Source organism: Sebastes umbrosus, unplaced genomic scaffold (assembly GCF_015220745.1).
Source record: "Sebastes umbrosus isolate fSebUmb1 unplaced genomic scaffold, fSebUmb1.pri scaffold_112_arrow_ctg1, whole genome shotgun sequence".
In the NCBI taxonomy this organism is placed as follows: Eukaryota; Metazoa; Chordata; class Actinopteri; order Perciformes; family Sebastidae; genus Sebastes; species Sebastes umbrosus.
This window is the reverse complement of record NW_023618447.1, coordinates 1-20,000: the sequence shown is the minus strand read 5'-3', so window position 1 is coordinate 20,000 and position 20,000 is coordinate 1. Positions and strand designations below refer to the sequence as shown.

Sequence of the window (20,000 nt, the reverse complement as noted above, 5' to 3'; positions counted from 1 at the left end):
AGTTAGCTTCAGAGTTAGCATCAGTGTTAGCATTACTGTTAGCATCAGAGTTAGCATCACTGTTAGCATCACTGTTAGCATCAGAGTTAGCATCACTGTTAGCATCAGTGTTAGCATCAGAGTTAGCATCACTGTTAGCATCAGAGTTAGCTTCAGAGTTAGCATCAGTGCTAGCATCAGTGTTAGCTTCAGAGTTAGCATCAGAGTTAGCATCAGTGTTAGCATTACTGTTAGCATCAGAGTTAGCATCACAGTTAGCATCAGAGTTAGCATCAGTGTTAGCATCAGTGCTAGCATCGGAACGGGCCACAACTCCTCTCCTCTCTGCATTAACTGAACCTGGTATCTTAACGGGACCTGGTTCACCTGTAAACACTCACCTGTCTCTACCAGGTGTGAGGTTAATGACTTCAGTCTGATCAGCTCCACGGTGTCTCACTGAGGAGACAGAGCCTCTGAGACATGAGGAGGTTCAGCTGGATGTGTTTAATGTGAGCCGAACTGAAGGAAGGTCCCAGCTGATCAGTGTAACATTAAAGAGTCATGTTCTATCAGGTTTATAGTTTGAGGATTTGGAAGTTAACTTAAAAATGAGGGTTTTTCAGATGGAGTTCAGTTTGACTTGCTCGAGAACGAACTGAAATGACTGGTACTCAGATGTAATTTAGACTGGAGGCATAAATTGAAGTTGATTATTGCTAAACATGAGTTTTTACCACAAAACAAGTCACTTATAAAACTAGTTTTTATATAAACTACTCTAGCTTCATGTGTGCCGAATTGAAGGAAGGTCCCAGTTGATGAGTTTAAAGAGTAAAGAGTGATGTTCTATCAGGTTTGTGGGTTTGAAGATTAAGAAGTTAACTTTAAATGAGGGTTTTTCAGATGGAGTTCAGTTTGACTTGCTCGAGAACGAACTGAAATGACTGGTACTCGGATGTAATTTAGACTGGAGGCCAACATTGAAGCTAAACATTAGTTTTTCCCGCAAAATAAGTCACTTCTAATAGTTTTTATTTGAACGTATCCAGCTTCATGTGTGCCGAATTGAAGGATGGTCCCAGTTGATCAGTTTAAAGTGTAAAGAGTGATGTTCTATCAGGTTTGTGGGTTTGAAGATAAGGAAGTTAACTTTAAATGAGGGTTTTTCAGATGGAGTTCTTTCTGGGTGAGCAGACGGAAGTAACTGGTGCTCAAATGTTAAACGTACATTTAGATTGAATTCCTTCTTTAAAGCTGAATGTAGATTGAGTTGAGTTTTAAATGTTAGATGTTGATTTGAAGTGGTTGTATTTAACTAACTAACTGGTGATACTGCAGGACATTAAAGACTCAACTGGTGTGAAATGAAACTCCACTGAGGTGTTGGCAGAGGGAGGAAACATGAGAACAACCAGTTAGTCCTGCAGCTGTTTACGGTTCCTGTAATCACATTCTAACCAATAAGGAGAGATGAGTATTGATATGTTAGTAGTAGTCCCCTCTGGAGACAGGCAGGTTGTGTCCACGGCTGCCTCTACCTGTTCACAGTGTAGATGTGGTGTTGTGTGCAGACTGAGAGGCGTTTGAGTTCCTGATGTGAATATTTGAGCTCTGTCGGGGCTCATCCGTCCCCTGAGGGTCCTCCAGCTGCTGACAGGCTGTACAGTCACAGCACAGGCAGCCGGGCCAGCCAGTTTTTCATCTCGGTGTCGGAGACGTTCGTCCGACTCTGTGCTCCGACTATTCACTTCTACATGTGACACGTTACGTCTCACGTACAGTACATGTACGTGTACACGTGACATGTACTGTACTTCAGACGTTCACCTGTCTCCTTTATGAGTCTGTCATTCTCTTTCCTGCACTTCTTGCTTTAATATTTTACTTCCTCTCACTGTGTTTATTATTTCACCAAATCAGATTCCTTCTATTCCTTCTACCTGCTGACCCAGAGACCGGACTCTCAAAAAATGGATTCACCCGAGTATTTTATTAACAATTTCTAAACAGATGTTTATCTTTTATTGTGGTAGTCTGAGTAACGTGACGTCATATCCGTTCCGTATCCGTCAACCAAAACAAACCTCAGAGAGTCTAAAACGTCGGAGGGTCAGCGTGGATACGACCTGCACCCCCCATGTTAAATCCAACGTGGTAAACACTACACATCCAGTAAAGGATGGAAACACTTTGGGTTTCACACATTGACAGGAAAAGCAGAGCTACACAGCAGAGCTAAAGCTGCATGCTAACTCTGTCACGGACAGGAAACGTTATGGTACGGCGGTGACGTTATGGTACGGCGGTAACGTTATGGTACGGCGGTAACGTTATGGTACGGCGGTGACGTTATGGTACGGCGGTGACGTTATGGTACGGCGGTGACGTTATGGTACGGCGGTGACGTTATGGTACGGCGGTAACGTTATGGTACGGCGGTAACGTCATGGTACGGCGGTAACGTTATGGTATGGAGGTAACGTTATGGTATGGAGGTAACGTTATGGTACGGCGGTGACGTTATGGTACGGCGGTGACGTTATGGTACGGCGGTGACGTTATGGTACGGCGGTGACGTTATGGTATGGCGGTGACGTTATGGTACGGCGGTAACGTCATGGTACGGCGGTAACGTTATGGTATGGAGGTAACGTTATGGTATGGAGGTAACGTTATGGTACGGCGGTGACGTTATGGTACGGCGGTAACGTTATGGTACGGCGGTGACGTGGCGGTACGGCGGTGACGTGGCGGTGGAGCCGGCCGTCGCTCGTCGATAAAGAGAACGGAGCTGACGGGAGAGCTAGAGACCACGTTGGAGAAGTTAGAGGAAGTAGACACGTGGGACTGTCGATGTTAGCTGCCGTTACTAAGCAACCAAAACCTTCGTGCTACGATGGCGATGTGGTGATTTAGCAGGAAGCCTCACTGACTGAACTCAACAGAGTCAAAACAAAGAGAAACCAGTCCGTCTGACCTTTCTACAGGATGTTGTGACGTCGTCGGTCAGAGAGGGTGAAGCAGTGAAACAGATCACAACGTTCTGAACTAACATGATTAACTGGTCCTCCAGCCTTGTGGCCGAAGCCATCTTGGTTTTGGGCTGCCGCCATCTTGTTTATGTTAGCTGTAGCATCTTGGTTGTTTTTGGTCATCGCCATCTTGGCTTGTAGCCGTCGCCATCTTGTTTTTTGTTGGGTTAAGTGGTTAAAGTTGTAAGATGAAAACACGGACAACTCTCAGACCGGACAACTCCGTGGTAGTGACCTGTCAATCAGCAGGTAGCCCCGCCCTGAAGCCTCCCCTGCTTTATGGTCTATGTGACTCTAAACGGGACCATCAGTTACTAAATGGACATCATGCTGTATGAAGAAGACTTGAACCATAAACTCATGTTTACGATGTTTACTGAGGTCATAAATCAAGAGAGACTCAGAGACTTCTATAGAACCAGATGAGTCCCCCCCCCCCACCCCCGCTGGCTGCTAGACAGGATGAAGGTTTCAGACTCTTCATCATTGACTTCTCTTCTCAGACCTGGAGGTTCTCCGCTGATCTATATGCAAACAAATCTATATCTTTATACTCTAATATCTAAATCTGATCATCTCTTCTTCCCATAATTGATAATTGATATGTGTCCTCTCTGCTGGGTTTCTCTGCCCCTCAGTCCGTCTCCTCAGGCTCTAACCCTGTTGACCTTTGTTTGGCTTGTTGTCAGTTTTTCTCCTGCTGCCTCTAACACGCTGTCTTCTCTTCACAGCAGTGTCCACCAAGATATAACAGTTGGTACTAAGGTAGGCACCTCTGCTCCCCCCGCCCTCCTCTTCATCATCCTCCTCCTCTTCTTCTTCCTCCTCCTCCTCACGCTCATGAACGTGTCATGAGCGTGATATAAACATTTGAACGTGTCATGAGCGTGATATGAATGTGTTATAAACGTGTCATGAGCGTGATATGAACGTGTCATAAGCGTGATATTAACGTGATATGAATGTGTTATAAACATGTCAAGAGCGTGATATAAACGTGTTATAAATGTGTCATGAGCGTGTTATGAGCGTGATATAAACGTATTATAAGCCTGTTATGAGCGTGATATAAACATGTTATAAACGTGTTATAAACGTGTCATAAACATGATATTAACGTGATATGAATGTGTTATAAACGTGTCATAAGCGTGTTATAAACGTGTCATGAGCGTGATATGAACGTGTCATAAGCGTGATATTAACGTGTCATAAGCGTGATATTAACGTGTCATGAGCGTGATATGAATGTGTTATAAACGTGTCATAAGCGTGTTATAAACGTGTCATGAGCGTGATATGAACGTGTCATAAGCGTGATATTAACGTGATATGAATGTGTTATAAACATGTCAAGAGCGTGATATAAACGTGTTATAAATGTGTCATGAGCGTGTTATGAGCGTGATATAAACTTATAAGCGTGTTATGAGCGTGATATAAACATGTTATAAACATGTTATAAACGTGTTATAAACGTGTCATAAACATGATATTAACGTGATATGAATGTGTTATAAACGTGTCATAAGCGTGTTATAAACGTGTTATGAGCGTGTTATAAACATGTTATGAACGTGTTATGAGCGTGTTATAAACATGATATGAGCGTGTTATAAACATGTTATGAACGTGTTATGAGCGTGTTATAAACATGATATAAACATGTTATGAACGTGTTATAAACATGTTATGAGCGTGATATAAACATGATATGAACGCGTTATAAACATGTTATAAACGTGTCATGAGTGTTATAAACGTGTTATAAACGTGTCATAAGCGTGATATGAATGTGTTATAAACGTGTCATAAGCGTGATATTAACGTGATATGAATGTGTTATAAACGTGTCATAAGCGTGTTATAAACGTGTCATGAGCGTGTTATAAACATGTTATGAGCGTGATATAAACTTATTATGAACGTGTTATAAACTTATGAACGTGTTATAAACATGTTATGAACGTCTTATCAGCGTGTTATAAACATGTTATGAACGTGTTATAAACATGCTTATGAACGTGTTATGAGCGTGTTATGAGTGTGTTATAAACATGTCATGAGCGTGATATAAACTTATTATGAACGTGTTATAAACATGTTATGAACGTGTTACGAGCGTGTTATAAACATATTATGAACGTGTTATGAACGTGTTATAAACATGTTATAAACATGTCATGAGCGTACTATAAACATGTCATGAACATGTTATGAACGTGTTATAAACGTGTTATGAACGTGTTATAAACATGTTATGAACGTGTTATGAGCGTGTTATGAACGTTTTATAAACATGTTATAAACGTGTTATGAACGTGTTATAAACGTGTTATAAACATGTTATGAATGTGTTATGAACGTGTTATAAACGTGTTATGAACGTGTTATGAACGTGTTATGAACATGTTATAAACACGTTATGAACGTGTTATGAACGTGTTATGACCAGCAGCAGTGATGTAGTCCCTTTATTCAGCCTGTCATAAATGATCCGTCAGCGTTGACAGATCAGATCCGTCTCTCTGTTTTATTCTATCTTTGTTTGGAAAATGCTCTCGTGGTGTGTTCAAGGACCCTCTGACATCAGAGATATCAATCAGCTGATGCTTGATGCTTCACCGTAGAGCTGAACAGAAGTCAGAAGGTCTTGGTTTCCTCTGGCAGTAAACTGAATAAGTCCGTTGTGATGGTTTAATTAATGAAGGTAATAATCATCAGATTAATGATAACACCATAACAGAAGATCATTGATCTGTTTCCATGGTGATTAATGAATGTGATCAGGTTAATGAGATGAAACCTCAGGTGTTCAGAGAAGGTTAAATCAGCGTTATTTCAACAGAGGTTTGGTGGAGAGACTCTGGTGTGAAGGAGGAAACAGGAATGTGAGGTGTTGACTTCCTGCTTCCTGTCAGAGAGCAGCAGACACGAACCAGTCTGTCTGCTCAGCTGATCACCTGTGGTGGGCGTGGCCTTGTCTACCTGAGGGAGAGACACACCGCTGCTGTTTCACAGTAAGAGTCCTCCTGTAGCTGAGGGGGCAGAACATCCTCCTGGGAGGGCTTTTATTATGATGGGAAGGTGCTGAGCTCCAGCTGAACATCTGAGTGTTGTTATAGTCATTAGTGTTTTGTCCCCCTGAGCAGCCTGAGGCAGGCGCTGGTTGTGTTGTCCCCCTGAGCAGCCTGAGGCAGGTGCTGGTTGTGTTGTCCCCCTGAGCAGCCTGAGGCAGGCGCTGGTTGTGTTGTCCCCCTGAGCAGCCTGAGGCAGGCGCTGGTTGTGTTGTCCCCCTGAGCAGCCTGAGGCAGGCGCTGGTTGTGTTGTCCCCCTGAGCAGCCTGAGGCAGGCGCTGGTTGTGTTGTCCCCTTGAGCAGCCTGAGGCAGGCGCTGGGTGTGTTGTCCCCCTGAGCAGCCTGAGGCAGGCGCTGGGTGTGTTGTCCCCCTGAGCAGCCTGAGGCAGGCGCCGGGTGTGTTGTCCCCCTGAGCAGCCTGAGGCAGGCGCTGGTTGTGTTGTCCCCCTGAGCAGCCTGAGGCAGGCGCTGGTTGTGTTGTCCCCCTGAGCAGCCTGAGGCAGGCGCTGGGTGTGTTGTCCCTCTGAGCAGCCTGAGGCAGGCGCTGGGTGTGTTGTCCCTCTGAGCAGCCTGAGGCAGGCGCTGGGTGTGTTGTCCCCCTGAGCAGCCTGAGGCAGGCGCCGGGTGTGTTGTCCCTCTGAGCAGCCTGAGGCAGGCGCTGGTTGTGTTGTCCCCCTGAGCAGCCTGAGGCAGGCGCTGGTTGTGTTGTCCCCTTGAGCAGCCTGAGGCAGGCGCTGGGTGTGTTGTCCCTCTGAGCAGCCTGAGGCAGGCGCTGGGTGTGTTGTCCCTCTGAGCAGCCTGAGGCAGGCGCTGGGTGTGTTGTCCCCCTGAGCAGCCTGAGGCAGGCGTTGGGTGTGTTGTCCCCCTGAGCAGCCTGAGGCAGGCGCCGGGTGTGTTGTCCCCCTCAGCAGCCTGAGGCAGGCGCCGGGTGTGTTGTCCCCCTGAGCAGCCTGAGGCAGGCGCTGGGTCGGTCAGCAGCTGTCAGACAGCAGGTCCCGGTCCAGGTCCAGAGAGGGGACCAGGACTCAGGTTACTGCTGGATTATTGATGTGAGGAGCTGTAAGAGGATCTGAGCTGCTCAGGTTCCTCTCTCAGTAAATGAGCTGTAATTATTCATTAAGGCTGTCGGTCTGTTCGTTACTGTCTCCTTTCATCACCTCGTCCAACTCATCACCAACTCTTTAGTTTCATATCAGTCACATGAACTCATATTTAGTGTTTCTGAACCATTCATCTCCCACTAAGAGAAGTCCACTAACATTAACACAACTAATTCTACTCATATTACAAACTAGGGCCGTCATCAATTCAAATATTTAATCACAGATTAATCTCACATTATTTATCTGTTCATAATGAACCTTAAAGGAGATTAGTCCAGTATTTAATCCTCTTATCAACATGGGAGTGGACTAATATGCTGCTTTATGTAAATGTATGTATATATTTATTATTGTAAATCATTAACAACACAGATCAATGACAGATATTGATCCAGAAACCCTCACAGGTACTGCATTTAGCATAAAACAATCAGCTCCAATCATAACATGTCAAACTGCAGCCCAACAGGCAACAACAGCTGTCAGTGTGTCAGTGTGCTGACTTGACTATGACTTGCCCCAAACTGCATGTGATTATCATAAAGTGGGCATGTCTGTAAAGGGGAGACTCGTGGGTACCCATAGAACCCATTTACAATCACTGATCTGGAGGTCAGAGGTCAAGGGACCCCTTTGAACATGGACATGACAGTTTATCCTCTCCAACATTTAGTGTCAGTTCAGAGTGTTATTTAACCTCCTTCAGGAGCAGCTGGTCTGACCTGGTTGGTACCGATGGATTCATCAGGTTTATAGTTTACTATGATACCAGGATCTATAGACATATATAGATCTATATCTAGATCTATATATACCAGTATCTTCACTCTAGCTATAAAACTGAGCCACTATAGCCTAAAAATCACAAGTTGTGTTAACGCGTTAAAGAGATTAGTGGCGTTAAGATGAACTTGCATTAACTCTGACGGCACTAATATCTAAATGACTAGAATGATATTCCATCCTGATCTCAGTCAGGTGTTGGCCTGTGCTGGGCTCTACAGTAGTTCTATTCTTGTTGTGGATGCTGCAGTGAGAAACAGTAGAGGAAGAAGTGTGGCGTCTGTAGAATGAGACTCTTTGTCTCCATCTGGTTTCTATTGAGTCCATAAGGTCCAGGAATTCACCCTGAGGGGGGTGGGGGGGCACACCGTTTAAAGGACATAAAGGAGGATCTAATGTTTCTGTCTTAAAGGTGCGTTCAGTGAGACGAGGCTCTCTGCTGACCTCTGGTGGCATCAGCTGTGTCTGACCTCTGACCTCTGACCTCTGACCTCTGGTGGCATCGGCTGTGTCTGCTTCAGGATCATCTGTTAGTCGTCTCAGACAGAGCAAAGTGACTCCAGCTGCCCAGCAGCTCTCCTGTTGTTTATCTGACATGTCTCATTGTTTATATATCAATAATACTAATACTGATACTGATGTGATAAGTGTTGTTGTGTTTCAGAGAGGATCTGAAGAGCTTTTCTCCAGCGTCTCCAGCGGCCCGTATATCATGAGCACCACAGGTCAGATTATCACTTTCTATTGGAGTACTAGTCAACGTTTAGCATTTACAGCCCGGTGCTGCTCACCTGGTACAGGTGAGTTCTGAAGAGGTCCTGACGTGCTGCTGTTTCCTGTTTCCTGTTTCTTGTCCTCTGTAGCCAATGGAAACGACAGTAAGAAGTTCAAAGGTGATCTAAGAGGTCCCGGCGTGCCGTCCAGGGTCATCCACATCCGTAAGCTCCCCTGCGACATCACCGAGACCGAGGTCATCGGCCTCGGTCGGCCCTTCGGAGAAGTCACCAACCTGCTGATGCTCAAAGCCAAAAACCAGGTACAGCACTTTTACTGTGTTGTATTGGTACTCACCTGTCCTATACTCACCTGTCCACTACTCACCTGTCCCCTACTCACCTGTCCACTACTCACCTGTCCCCTACTCACCTGTCCCCTACTCACCTGTCTCACCTGTCCCCTACTCACCTGTCCACTATTCACCTGTCCTCTACCCACCTGTCCTCTACTCACCTGTCCACTACTCACCTGTCCTCTACTCACCTGTCCACTACTCACCTGTCCACTACTCACCTGTCCACTACTCACCTGTCCCCTACTCACCTGTCCCGTACTCACCTGTCCTCTACCCACCTGTCCTCTACTCACCTGTCCACTACTCACCTGTCCACTACTCACCTGTCCTCTACTCACCTGTCCCCTACTCACCTGTCCACTACTCACCTGTCCCCTACTCACCTGTCCCCTACTCACCTGTCCCCTACTCACCTGTCCCCTACTCACCTGTCCACTACTCACCTGTCCTCTACTCACCTGTCCACTACTCACCTGTCCACTACTCACCTGTCCACTACTCACCTGTCCCCTACTCACCTGTCCCCTACTCACCTGTCCTCTACTCACCTGTCCCCTACTCACCTGTCCCGTACTCACCTGTCCTCTACCCACCTGTCCTCTACTCACCTGTCCACTACTCACCTGTCCACTACTCACCTGTCCTCTACTCACCTGTCCCCTACTCACCTGTCCACTACTCACCTGTCCCCTACTCACCTGTCCCGTACTCACCTGTCCTCTACTCACCTGTCCCCTACTCACCTGTCCCGTACTCACCTGTCCTCTACCCACCTGTCCTCTACTCACCTGTCCACTACTCACCTGTCCACTACTCACCTGTCCTCTACTCACCTGTCCCCTACTCACCTGTCCACTACTCACCTGTCCCCTACTCACCTGTCCCGTACTCACCTGTCCTCTACTCACCTGTCCCCTACTCACCTGTCCCGTACTCACCTGTCCTCTACCCACCTGTCCACTACTCACCTGTCCACTACTCACCTGTCCTCTACTCACCTGTCCCCTACTCACCTGTCCACTACTCACCTGTCCACTACTCACCTGTCCACTACTCACCTGTCCTCTACTCACCTGTCCACTACTCACCTGTCCCCTACTCACCTGTCCCCTACTCACCTGTCCTCTACTCACCTGTCCACTACTCACCTGTCCACTACTCACCTGTCCCCTACTCACCTGTCCACTACTCACCTGTCCCCTACTCACCTGTCCACTATTCACCTGTCCTCTACCCACCTGTCCTCTACTCACCTGTCCACTACTCACCTGTCCTCTACTCACCTGTCCACTACTCACCTGTCCACTACTCACCTGTCCTCTACTCACCTGTCCTCTACTCACCTGTCCCCTACTCACCTGTCCCCTACTCACCTGTCCCGTACTCACCTGTCCTCTACTCACCTGTCCCCTACTCACCTGTCCCGTACTCACCTGTCCTCTACCCACCTGTCCTCTACTCACCTGTCCACTACTCACCTGTCCTCTACTCACCTGTCCACTACTCACCTGTCCACTACTCACCTGTCCTGTGTCCCCCTTCAGGCCTTCTTAGAGATGGACTCAGAGGAAGCAGCTCAGAACATGGTGGGTTATTACTCCACGGTGGTGCCCATCATCAGACACCAACCGGTCTACGTCCAGTTCTCCAACCACAAGGAACTCAAGACTGACAACTCCCCCAACCAGGAGGTACCCCGCTCCCATTACTGTTAGCATCTGTTAGCATCTGTACAGCACCCATCCACTGTTAGCATGTGTTAGCATCTGGACAGCTCCTATCCACTGTTAGCATGTGTTAGCATCTGTACAGCTCCCATTACTGTTAGCATCTGTTAGCATCTGTACAGCTCCCATTACTGTTAGCATCTGTTAGCATCTGTACAGCAGCCATCCAGTGTTAGCATGTGTTCATGCTTCATGTCTGGTGTCTCAGAGAGCCCAGGCAGCTCTTCGGGCCCTCACCTCGTCTCACATGGACGCCTCTGTGCCGGCTCCGAGCACCGTGCTGAGGGTGGTGGTGGAGAACCTGGTGTACCCCGTCACCCTGGACGCACTCTGCCAGGTAAACAACAGAACACACAACAACACACAACAACAACACACAACAACAACAACACACAACACACAACAACAACAACAACAACAACAACACCACACAACAACAACAACAACAACAACACCACACAACAACAACAACAACACACAACAACACACCACCACCACCACCACCACAACAACAACAACAACAATACACAACAACAACAACAACAACAACAACAACAACAACAACAACAACAACAATACACAACAACAACAACACACAACAACAACATACAACAACAACAACACAACAACAACAACAACACACAACAACAACAACACACAACAACAACAACACACAACAACACACAACAACAACACACAACAACAGCACACAACACACAACAACAACAACAGCACACAACACACAACACACAACAACAACAACACACAACACACAACAACAACAACACAAGCAGGCGACACAGAGCAGATAACCCCTCCAGCTGCTGCTGTTAGAGACGGCCAGCTGCTGCTGTTTTAGAGGAAGAGAAGAAGAGATGTGTCTGATCCGTTTCCTGTCTGCTCCTCAGATCTTCTCTAAGTTCGGCACCGTGTTGAGGATCATCGTCTTCACCAAGAACAGCCAGTTCCAGGCTCTGCTGCAGTATCCTGACGGACCGTCGGCCCAGTCCGCCAAACTGGTGAGGATCACCTCCTGCTGGTCCCACTAACACACTGGGATGACTAGTTAATACTAGATAATACTAGTTAGTACTAGTTAGTAGTAGTTGTTATTGATCTGCTGGTGTCTGTTCTTCAGTCTCTGGATGGACAGAACATCTATAACGGCTGCTGCACTCTGAGGATCAACTTCTCCAAACTCACCAGCCTCAACGTGAAATACAACAACGAGAAGAGCCGCGACTTCACCAGACCTGACCTCCCTACTGGAGACAGTCAGCCCAGCATGGAGCACCAGGCCATGGCCGCGGCCTTCAGTAAGACCCCCCTTATACACCTATACCTACACCTACACCACCTACACCTACACCCACACCTACAGCTTCACCAGACCTGACCTCCCTACTGGAGACAGCCAGCCCAGCATGGAGCACCAGGCCATGGCCGCGGCCTTCAGTAAGACCCCCCTTATACACCTATACCTACACCACCTACACCCACACCTACACCTACACCTACATCTACACCACCACCTACACCACCACCTACAGCTTCACCACCTCCACCAACAGGAGGGTAAAGGGATGAACAGAGACCAGAGATCTATCTGATGTTTAATGGTTGAAACTAAATCTATTAAGAACAATATTCAACAGAAACAAGATATGGAACGTAGAACGATTTACATCAACAGATAAGAACCTGTGATGGAACGTAGAACGTAGAAGGTAGAAGGGGGAACCGGTCCACTGGTCCAGATGTGTAACTCAAGTGTTGTTTGTCCTCTGCAGCTCCAGGTATCATGTCAGCTGGTCCGTACCCCGGAGCGACTCACGCCTTCCAGCCAGCCTTCACCCTCCAACCTGCAAGTGAGTCTCACCTGTCCTCACCTGTCCTCACCTGTCCTCACCTGTCCATCAGGTGTCCTCAGGTGTCCTCAGGTGTCCTAAGGTGTCCTCAGGTGTCCTGTTTCTCTCTGCAGCTGTATTATTGTTTCTGGACAAGAGTCACCAGTTTATTATAATTCTTCAAATATCATTTCATATATCACTCTGTTCCAGAGAAAGAGGAGGAGACGGTTCATCATTTAATAGAATACATGTACTTTGACACAGTTTAATAGACTGATTGATGGATGAGTTATTACTGTTAAGCCCGGGACACACAGGGAACGTCAGGAGCGCGTGGCGGCTACGTGATTCAGGCGTCGGGTGTTCACACCAGCTGTGTTTCTGCTGCTGTCAGCTCTTTCTGTCTTCAAAGAGTTTGCCTTTTAATGTCCATTTTATCTCAATATAAATATCATTTATATTTATTTCAGACAGAGAAAGGTTAAGAAGCGTGTGGTAATTTGTAAATAATAGTAATAATCCACAATTAAAATTCCGTACTATATTCATTCATGGAGCTCTCCAAGTCACTGCATGTTCTACAACACTGTCCGGCACATATTTCAGAATAAAAGCCTCGTGTTAACAAATAAAGGAATTCCTTCCGCTGCTGACGTTCCCGCTGTGTCCCGGCTTCAGAGAACAGTTTTATTAATCAACAATCGCTCCAGCTCTAATAAATAACTCTGGATTAGATTGATCAGTGTCATCAGAGTCATCTCGTTATCTTAAATCCAGATAAATGAACTCTAAATAATAATAACTCTGTTTAATAACTTCTATTTAAATGATTTGTTCAGGTTTGATTTTACAGGTAGAATCATGTTTCAGGTGGTTCCTGCTCCTGTTGCCCTCAAAATACGAGCGTGCTGTTGTTAGGGACGCACCAATCCGACTGTTTCAGTACCGGTACTGATACCGATACCTGGGCTCTGAGTATCGGCCGATACCGAGTACCGATATGATACCAGTGTTTAGTTAATCAGCTGTTTGTCTCACTGAGTGGACGAGACCAGCTATATGAGCCAGTATCAGCCTGATATCAGACCCAGCTATATGAGTCCGTATCGGCCTGATATCAGATCCAGCTATATGAGTCCGTATCAGCCTGATATCAGATCCAGCTATATGAGCCAGTATCGGCCTGATATCAGATCCAGCTATATGAGTCAGTATCGGCCTGATATCAGACCCAGCTATATGAGCCAGTATCGGCCTGATATCAGACACAGCTATATGAGCCAGTATCGGCCTGATATCAGATCCAGCTATATGAGTCCGTATCAGCCTGATATCAGATCCAGCTATATGAGTCCGTATCAGCCTGATATCAGACCCAGCTATATGAGCCAGTATCGGCCTGATATCAGATCCAGCTATATGAGTCAGTATCGGCCTCATATCAGACCCAGCTATATGAGCCAGTATCGGCCTGATATCAGATCCAGCTATATGAGTCCATATCGGCCTGATATCAGACCCAGCTATATGAGCCAGTATCGGCCTGATATCAGACCCAGCTATATGAGCCAGTATCGGCCTGATATCAGATCCAGCTATATGAGCCAGTATCGGCCTGATATCAGACCCAGCTATATGAGCCAGTATCAGCCTGATATCAGACCCAGCTATATGAGCCAGTATCGGCCTGATATCAGATCCAGCTATATGAGTCAGTATCGGCCTCATATCAGATCCAGCTATATGAGTCCGTATCAGCCTGATATTAGACCCAGCTATATGAGCCAGTATCGGCCTGATACCAGACCCAGCTATATGAGCCAGTATCGGCCTCATATCAGATCCAGCTATATGAGTCAGTATCGGCCTCATATCAGATCCAGCTATATGAGTCGGTATCGGCCTCATATCAGACCCAGCTATATGAGCCAGTATCGGCCTGATATCAGATCCAGCTATATGAGTCCGTATCAGCCTGATATCAGATCCAGCTATATGAGCCAGTATCGGCCTGATATCAGATCCAGCTATATGAGTCCGTATCAGCCTGATATCAGATCCAGCTATATGAGTCCGTATCAGCCTGATATCAGATCCAGCTATATGAGCCAGTATCGGCCTGATATCAGATCCAGCTATATGAGTCAGTATCGGCCTGATATCAGATCCAGCTATATGAGTCAGTATCGGCCTGATATCAGATCCAGCTATATGAGTCCGTATCAGCCTGATATCAGATCCAGCTATATGAGTCAGTATCGGCCTGATATCAGATCCAGCTATATGAGCCAGTATCGGCCTGATATCAGACCCAGCTATATGAGCCAGTATCGGCCTGATATCAGACCTGGTATCAGACCTGGTATCGGTATCTGTGCGTCTCTTCCAGAGGACGTCCTCTGAGTCTAAAGGGTTAGGGGTTTATTGTGGGGGACAGATATCAGGATTCTGTCTTTAGTGTCTCAGTCTGACGTCTCACCCGTCCCACCTGTCCCAGTGGCCCCCCACTACCCCGGCCTGGTCCCGGCTCAGCTCGGCCTGTCCTCCCTGTCCCTCCCCGGCGCCCGGCTGGGCTTCCCCCACATCTCAGCCGGGGTCTCTGTCCTGCTGGTCAGCAACCTGAACCCCGAGGTGAGTCCTCCTCTCCGTCCTCTCCGTCCGTCCGTCCGTCCGTCTATCCGTTTGTCCATCATTACTGTCTTATAACATGACTTCAGTCTCTCACCACTGTCCTCTATCCATCAGACATGTTGACATTTACTTTGTGCAGTGCATTGTGGGACATTATTAGTGTTTATTAGGACATAGCAGAGGATTGACACAGCCAGTCCTATCCACCTTAGTCCTAGCTCCCATGATGCCTTGCGTGAATAATGGGCGTAACTTCCAGACACTGAATTGTTTCCATGGTAACGCTACGCTGATCTTCTCCGGTATTAATACATCTAGTGAAACGTGAACACCTGTTACAATGATCAGAGATCAGGACCTCAGAGAACCTGAGAGAACCTCAGAGAACCTCAGAGGACCTCAGATAACCTCAGAGAACCTCAGAGATCCTCAGAGAACCTCAGATGACCTCAGAGGACCTCAGAGAACCTCAGAGAACCTCAGAGAACCTCAGATAACCTCAGAGAACCTCAGATAACCTCAGAGAACCTCAGATGACCTCAGATGACCTCAGAGAACCTCAGAGGACCTCAGAGAACCTCAGAGAACCTCAGAGGACCTCAGATAACCTCAGAGAACCTCAGAGAACCTCAGATGACCTCAGATGACCTCAGAGGACCTCAGAGGACCTCAGATGACCTCAGAGAACCTCAGAGAACCTCAGAGAACCTCAGATGACCTCAGAGGACCTCAGAGGACCTCAGAGAACCTGAGAGGACCTCAGAGGACCTCAGAGGACCTCAGAGAACCTCAGAGATCCTCAGAGAACCTCAGAGAACCTCAGATGACCTCAGAGGACCTCAGAGAACCTCAAAGGACCTCAGATGACCTCAGAGGACCTCAGAGAACCTCAGAGAACCTCAGAGAACCTCAGAGGACCTCAGATGACCTCAGAGAACCTCAGAGAACCTCAGAGGACCTCAGATAACCTCAGAGAACCTCAGAGATCCTCAGAGAACCTCAGATGACCTCAGATGACCTCAGAGGACCTCAGAGAACCTCAGAGAACCTCAGATAACCTCAGAGAACCTCAGATGACCTCAGATGACCTCAGAGAACCTCAGAGAACCTGAGAGAACCTCAGAGGACCTCAGAGAACCTCAGAGATCCTCAGAGAACCTCAGAGAACCTCAGATGACCTCAGAGGACCTCAGAGAACCTCAGAGGACCTCAGAGAACCTCAGAGAACCTCAGAGAGTCTGAGTCTGAACAGCGCAGACACACGAGAGCGACCATGAGACACCGACCAGCAATGATTTATACGAGGAAGAAGTTACTAACAGTCCCGTTAACGTTAGTTAAAGATGTGTTCAGATAAAGCAGGGTTCCTCGACCTCACGACCTCACTGGAAGTTACGCCTAGAATCATCTCTACAGAATCAATACCAGTTAAACAATCAGGAGAGAAAGTACTGAAGAAAGAGCAGAGTAAGAACTGATATGATGATGATGATGATGATGATGATGATGATGTAATGAAACACTCACCTGTCCAGTCATGTGTTATCTGACCCGTCCTCTCAAAGGTAATTAATTAACCTCCTGATTGACCCCTCACCTGTCTTTTTTTTTTCCCCTTGTTTAATTTGTTGCCATGGAAACGCCTCGGACCCTCCGCCTGTCCTGCCCTCCCACCTTTACCTGTCCTGTCCCTCCGCTGCCTTCTCTGCTGTCTCTAAAGAGAGTTACGCCCCACTGCCTCTTTATTCTCTTCGGTATGTTGTCACTCGCTTCTTATGTTCACATCATCAGGAACATTTCATCACGTTGGTTTTCCTCTTTTGACTTTGGTTTAATGAAACATGAGTTTGGTTTGGATCTGAGTTTATTCACAATATCTGCAGCTCTTCTGAACGGGTTCTCTGAACGGGTTCTCTGAACGGGTTCATGAGAGTTTAGGCTCCTCACTAAGTCACATCAGGTGTGTTGAGCCAGTAGAAATAATGTTCAATAAAGATAATATATTAAAATATATATATTATTTGAGACTGTTAAAAAGCAGATAAATAATAACTAAAAAAGTGATAAATAATAAAGATAATAAATAATAATAATAATAATAAAGTGATAAATAATAATAAGCAGATAAATAATAATAAAAAAGTAATAAATAATAATAAAGATAATAAATAATAATAAAAAGTGATAAATAATAATACAAATAATAATTATAATAAAGATAATACATAATAATAATAATAAAGTGATAAATAATAATGAATATTGATAAATAATAATAATAAAGTGATAAATAATAATAAAGTGATAAATACTAATGAAAGTGATACATAAAGTGATACATAATAATAAAGTGATAAATAAATACTAATGAAAGTGATACATAAAGTGATAAATAATAATAAAGTGATAAATAATAATAAATACTAATGAAAGTGATACATAAAGTGATACATAATAATAAAGTGATAAATAAATACTAATGAAAGTGATACATAAAGTGATAAATAATAATAAAGTGATAAATAATAATAAATACTAATGAAAGTGATACATAATATAAAGTTGATTAATATCTGTATTCGTGGTGCGAAAGCTCGGAAAATTGGCCTCGTTCTGAAAAACAGTGATAAATTCACTGATCTTTTATTTCTATTTGCTCTTTTTGTTTATTAACAACGTGCAAAACATTAATTATGATCTCCCACTTCAACCTGATACCAGATCAATAACTGAAGCTGATACATATAGAACATATATATATATATACTGTATATATATATATATATATATATATAGAAGAGTTTTGAGGTGAAGTAATTTTTAGTTGCCGTGGTGATTATATGTGACAGAAGCTGCATTTATTGTGTGTTTCATCTTATCTCAGTAGAGTCTCAGTGTGTGAGTTTGCATGCCGGGTTTCTTTCAGTCTGCATGTCCTCAGTGCTGAATCAGCTGCTCGTCATCACTCCCATAATTCATAGCTCCTACACGGTGTAATTTTAATTTCCTCTGACCCTTACCCTTAATTTCCTCACTGCATTTCCTGTTTTAACACCTAAATGAAACTCATAGATGGGTTAGTGTTTGTTCCACACTGTGACGGCAGCGTCTCCCTGCTGCTGGGTCAGTCAGTCAGTCAGTCAGTCAGTCAGTCAGTCAGTCAGTCAGTCAGTCAGTCAGTCCAGCTTCCTGTCGGGTTTAACAGAGTCCAGCTTTACTCTGATGTTTGTAGGACTTCCTGTTTAAGGAGAACTTAACCTTGTGTTTGTCTCTGGCTGTGTGTTTTTATTTTATCAGGTGTTTACGGCGACGTGATGAGAGTGAAGATTCTGTTCAATAAGAAGGAGAACGCTCTGGTTCAGATGTCTGACTGCACACAGGCTCAGCTAGGTAACCTCCTTCCTCCCGTCTCCACCAATAGGACGCCTTCTGGGCTCCTCTGTTCTCCACCAATAGGACGCCTTCTGGGCTCCTCTGTTCTCCACCAATAGGACGCCTTCTGGGCTCCTCTGTTCTCCACCAATAGGACGCCTTCTGGCCTTTTTAAAATGTCTCTCACACGTCTGACTGGACACAGTCCAGCTTTGTAGCAGCAGATCAGTAACTTGTCCAAGGTAGTGTCTCTGTATATCTGGGGCGTCTCTAAATGAGACGGATACCATAATATTATGATCTTAATGTCCCCAGTTTGATTCTGACAATAAATGCAAAGATTTCCCCAAAAGTACTTCCAAAAGTATTTTTCTGAATTGAAGACTTGACCTACAGGTAAGTTCAGGTTCCAGAATAGATGCTAGTGATATTTTTAGGCCAACTGAATTATCTGGATATCTTATGATAACAAACTGTGTTAATATTTGGTTTTATATACTTGAGACCTCAACAAAGAAGATGAGTACAAAGATAACTGCCTACAAACATTATCAAAGACATATCATATTTGTTTTTAGTTTACTTTATTGTGTCTTATCCTGTTCTACTGCAATAGAAACTCCCCTCAGTGTAAGATCAAATAAAAGATACTGAGATAATCCAGTCAGGAACTTAAGCAGCGTTCTTTACCTGTCTGGTTCGCAGCCATGAGCCACCTGAGCGGGCAGCAGCTGCACGGGAAGCCTCTGCGCATCACGCCGTCCAAACACACCAGCGTTCAGCTTCCCCGTGAAGGCCACGAGGACCAGGGCCTGACCAAAGACTACAGCAACTCCCCCCTGCACCGCTTCAAGAAGCCCGGCTCCAAAAACTACTCCAACATCTTCCCACCTTCTGCCACCTTACACCTCTCCAACATCCCGTAAGTCCTCCAGCTGCAGGAGCAGGAACATCATTGACACCTGGCCCGTAGTCCAAACTGAGGAACATACACCTGACCCCAGACTGAAACTACCTGCAACCTTCCTTTAATGCTAATGTTACTTTTGTGTTGTAGCCCATCTGTAGTTGAGGACGACCTCAAGATGCTGTTTTCCACCTCAGGAGCCATGGTCAAAGCCTTCAAGTTCTTCCAGTGAGTCTTCAGTTTACTGCCTCTGTTCTCAAAGCCTTATTGATGCCTGCCTTATTCATTAAAGCTCTGCCTCTCGGACTGCCCTCCTTTATCCCAAAGTCCCTGTCCTTGTTCTTGAACTCTCATCCTTGCCTTGAAGTTCTTTTTCTTGTTCTGAAATTCCTCTGGTTGTACTGTCTTGAAGTCTTTGTCCTTGCCCTGAAATATTCGTTCTTGCCCTGGAGCCTTCATCCTTG

General features: G+C 45.6%; 1 protein-coding gene across 3 annotated transcripts in view; it reads left to right on the top strand.

The window, feature by feature from the left end:
• Positions 1–19,949, top strand: part of LOC119484231 (polypyrimidine tract-binding protein 1-like) — a 24,898-nt gene extending 4,949 nt beyond the window's left edge. Inside the window, exons 2-14 of one of the 3 annotated variants that reach the window (XM_037762918.1) lie at positions 3,746–3,779; positions 8,642–8,702; positions 8,841–9,013; positions 10,594–10,740; positions 10,985–11,113; positions 11,685–11,795; positions 11,915–12,092; positions 12,567–12,644; positions 15,124–15,257; positions 16,978–17,011; positions 18,555–18,647; positions 19,335–19,551; positions 19,687–19,949. In XM_037762918.1, coding sequence (XP_037618846.1) covers positions 3,746–3,779; positions 8,642–8,702; positions 8,841–9,013; positions 10,594–10,740; positions 10,985–11,113; positions 11,685–11,795; positions 11,915–12,092; positions 12,567–12,644; positions 15,124–15,257; positions 16,978–17,011; positions 18,555–18,647; positions 19,335–19,551; positions 19,687–19,768 — 1,471 coding nt within the window. In that variant the 3' untranslated portion in view covers positions 19,769–19,949. The remainder of the gene's footprint in view (positions 1–3,745; positions 3,780–8,641; positions 8,703–8,840; positions 9,014–10,593; positions 10,741–10,984; positions 11,114–11,684; positions 11,796–11,914; positions 12,093–12,566; positions 12,645–15,123; positions 15,258–16,977; positions 17,012–18,554; positions 18,648–19,334; positions 19,552–19,686) is intronic. The other 2 variants (XM_037762920.1, XM_037762919.1) reach the window with 2 other exon arrangements.
• Positions 19,950–20,000: the final 51 nt, after the last annotated feature.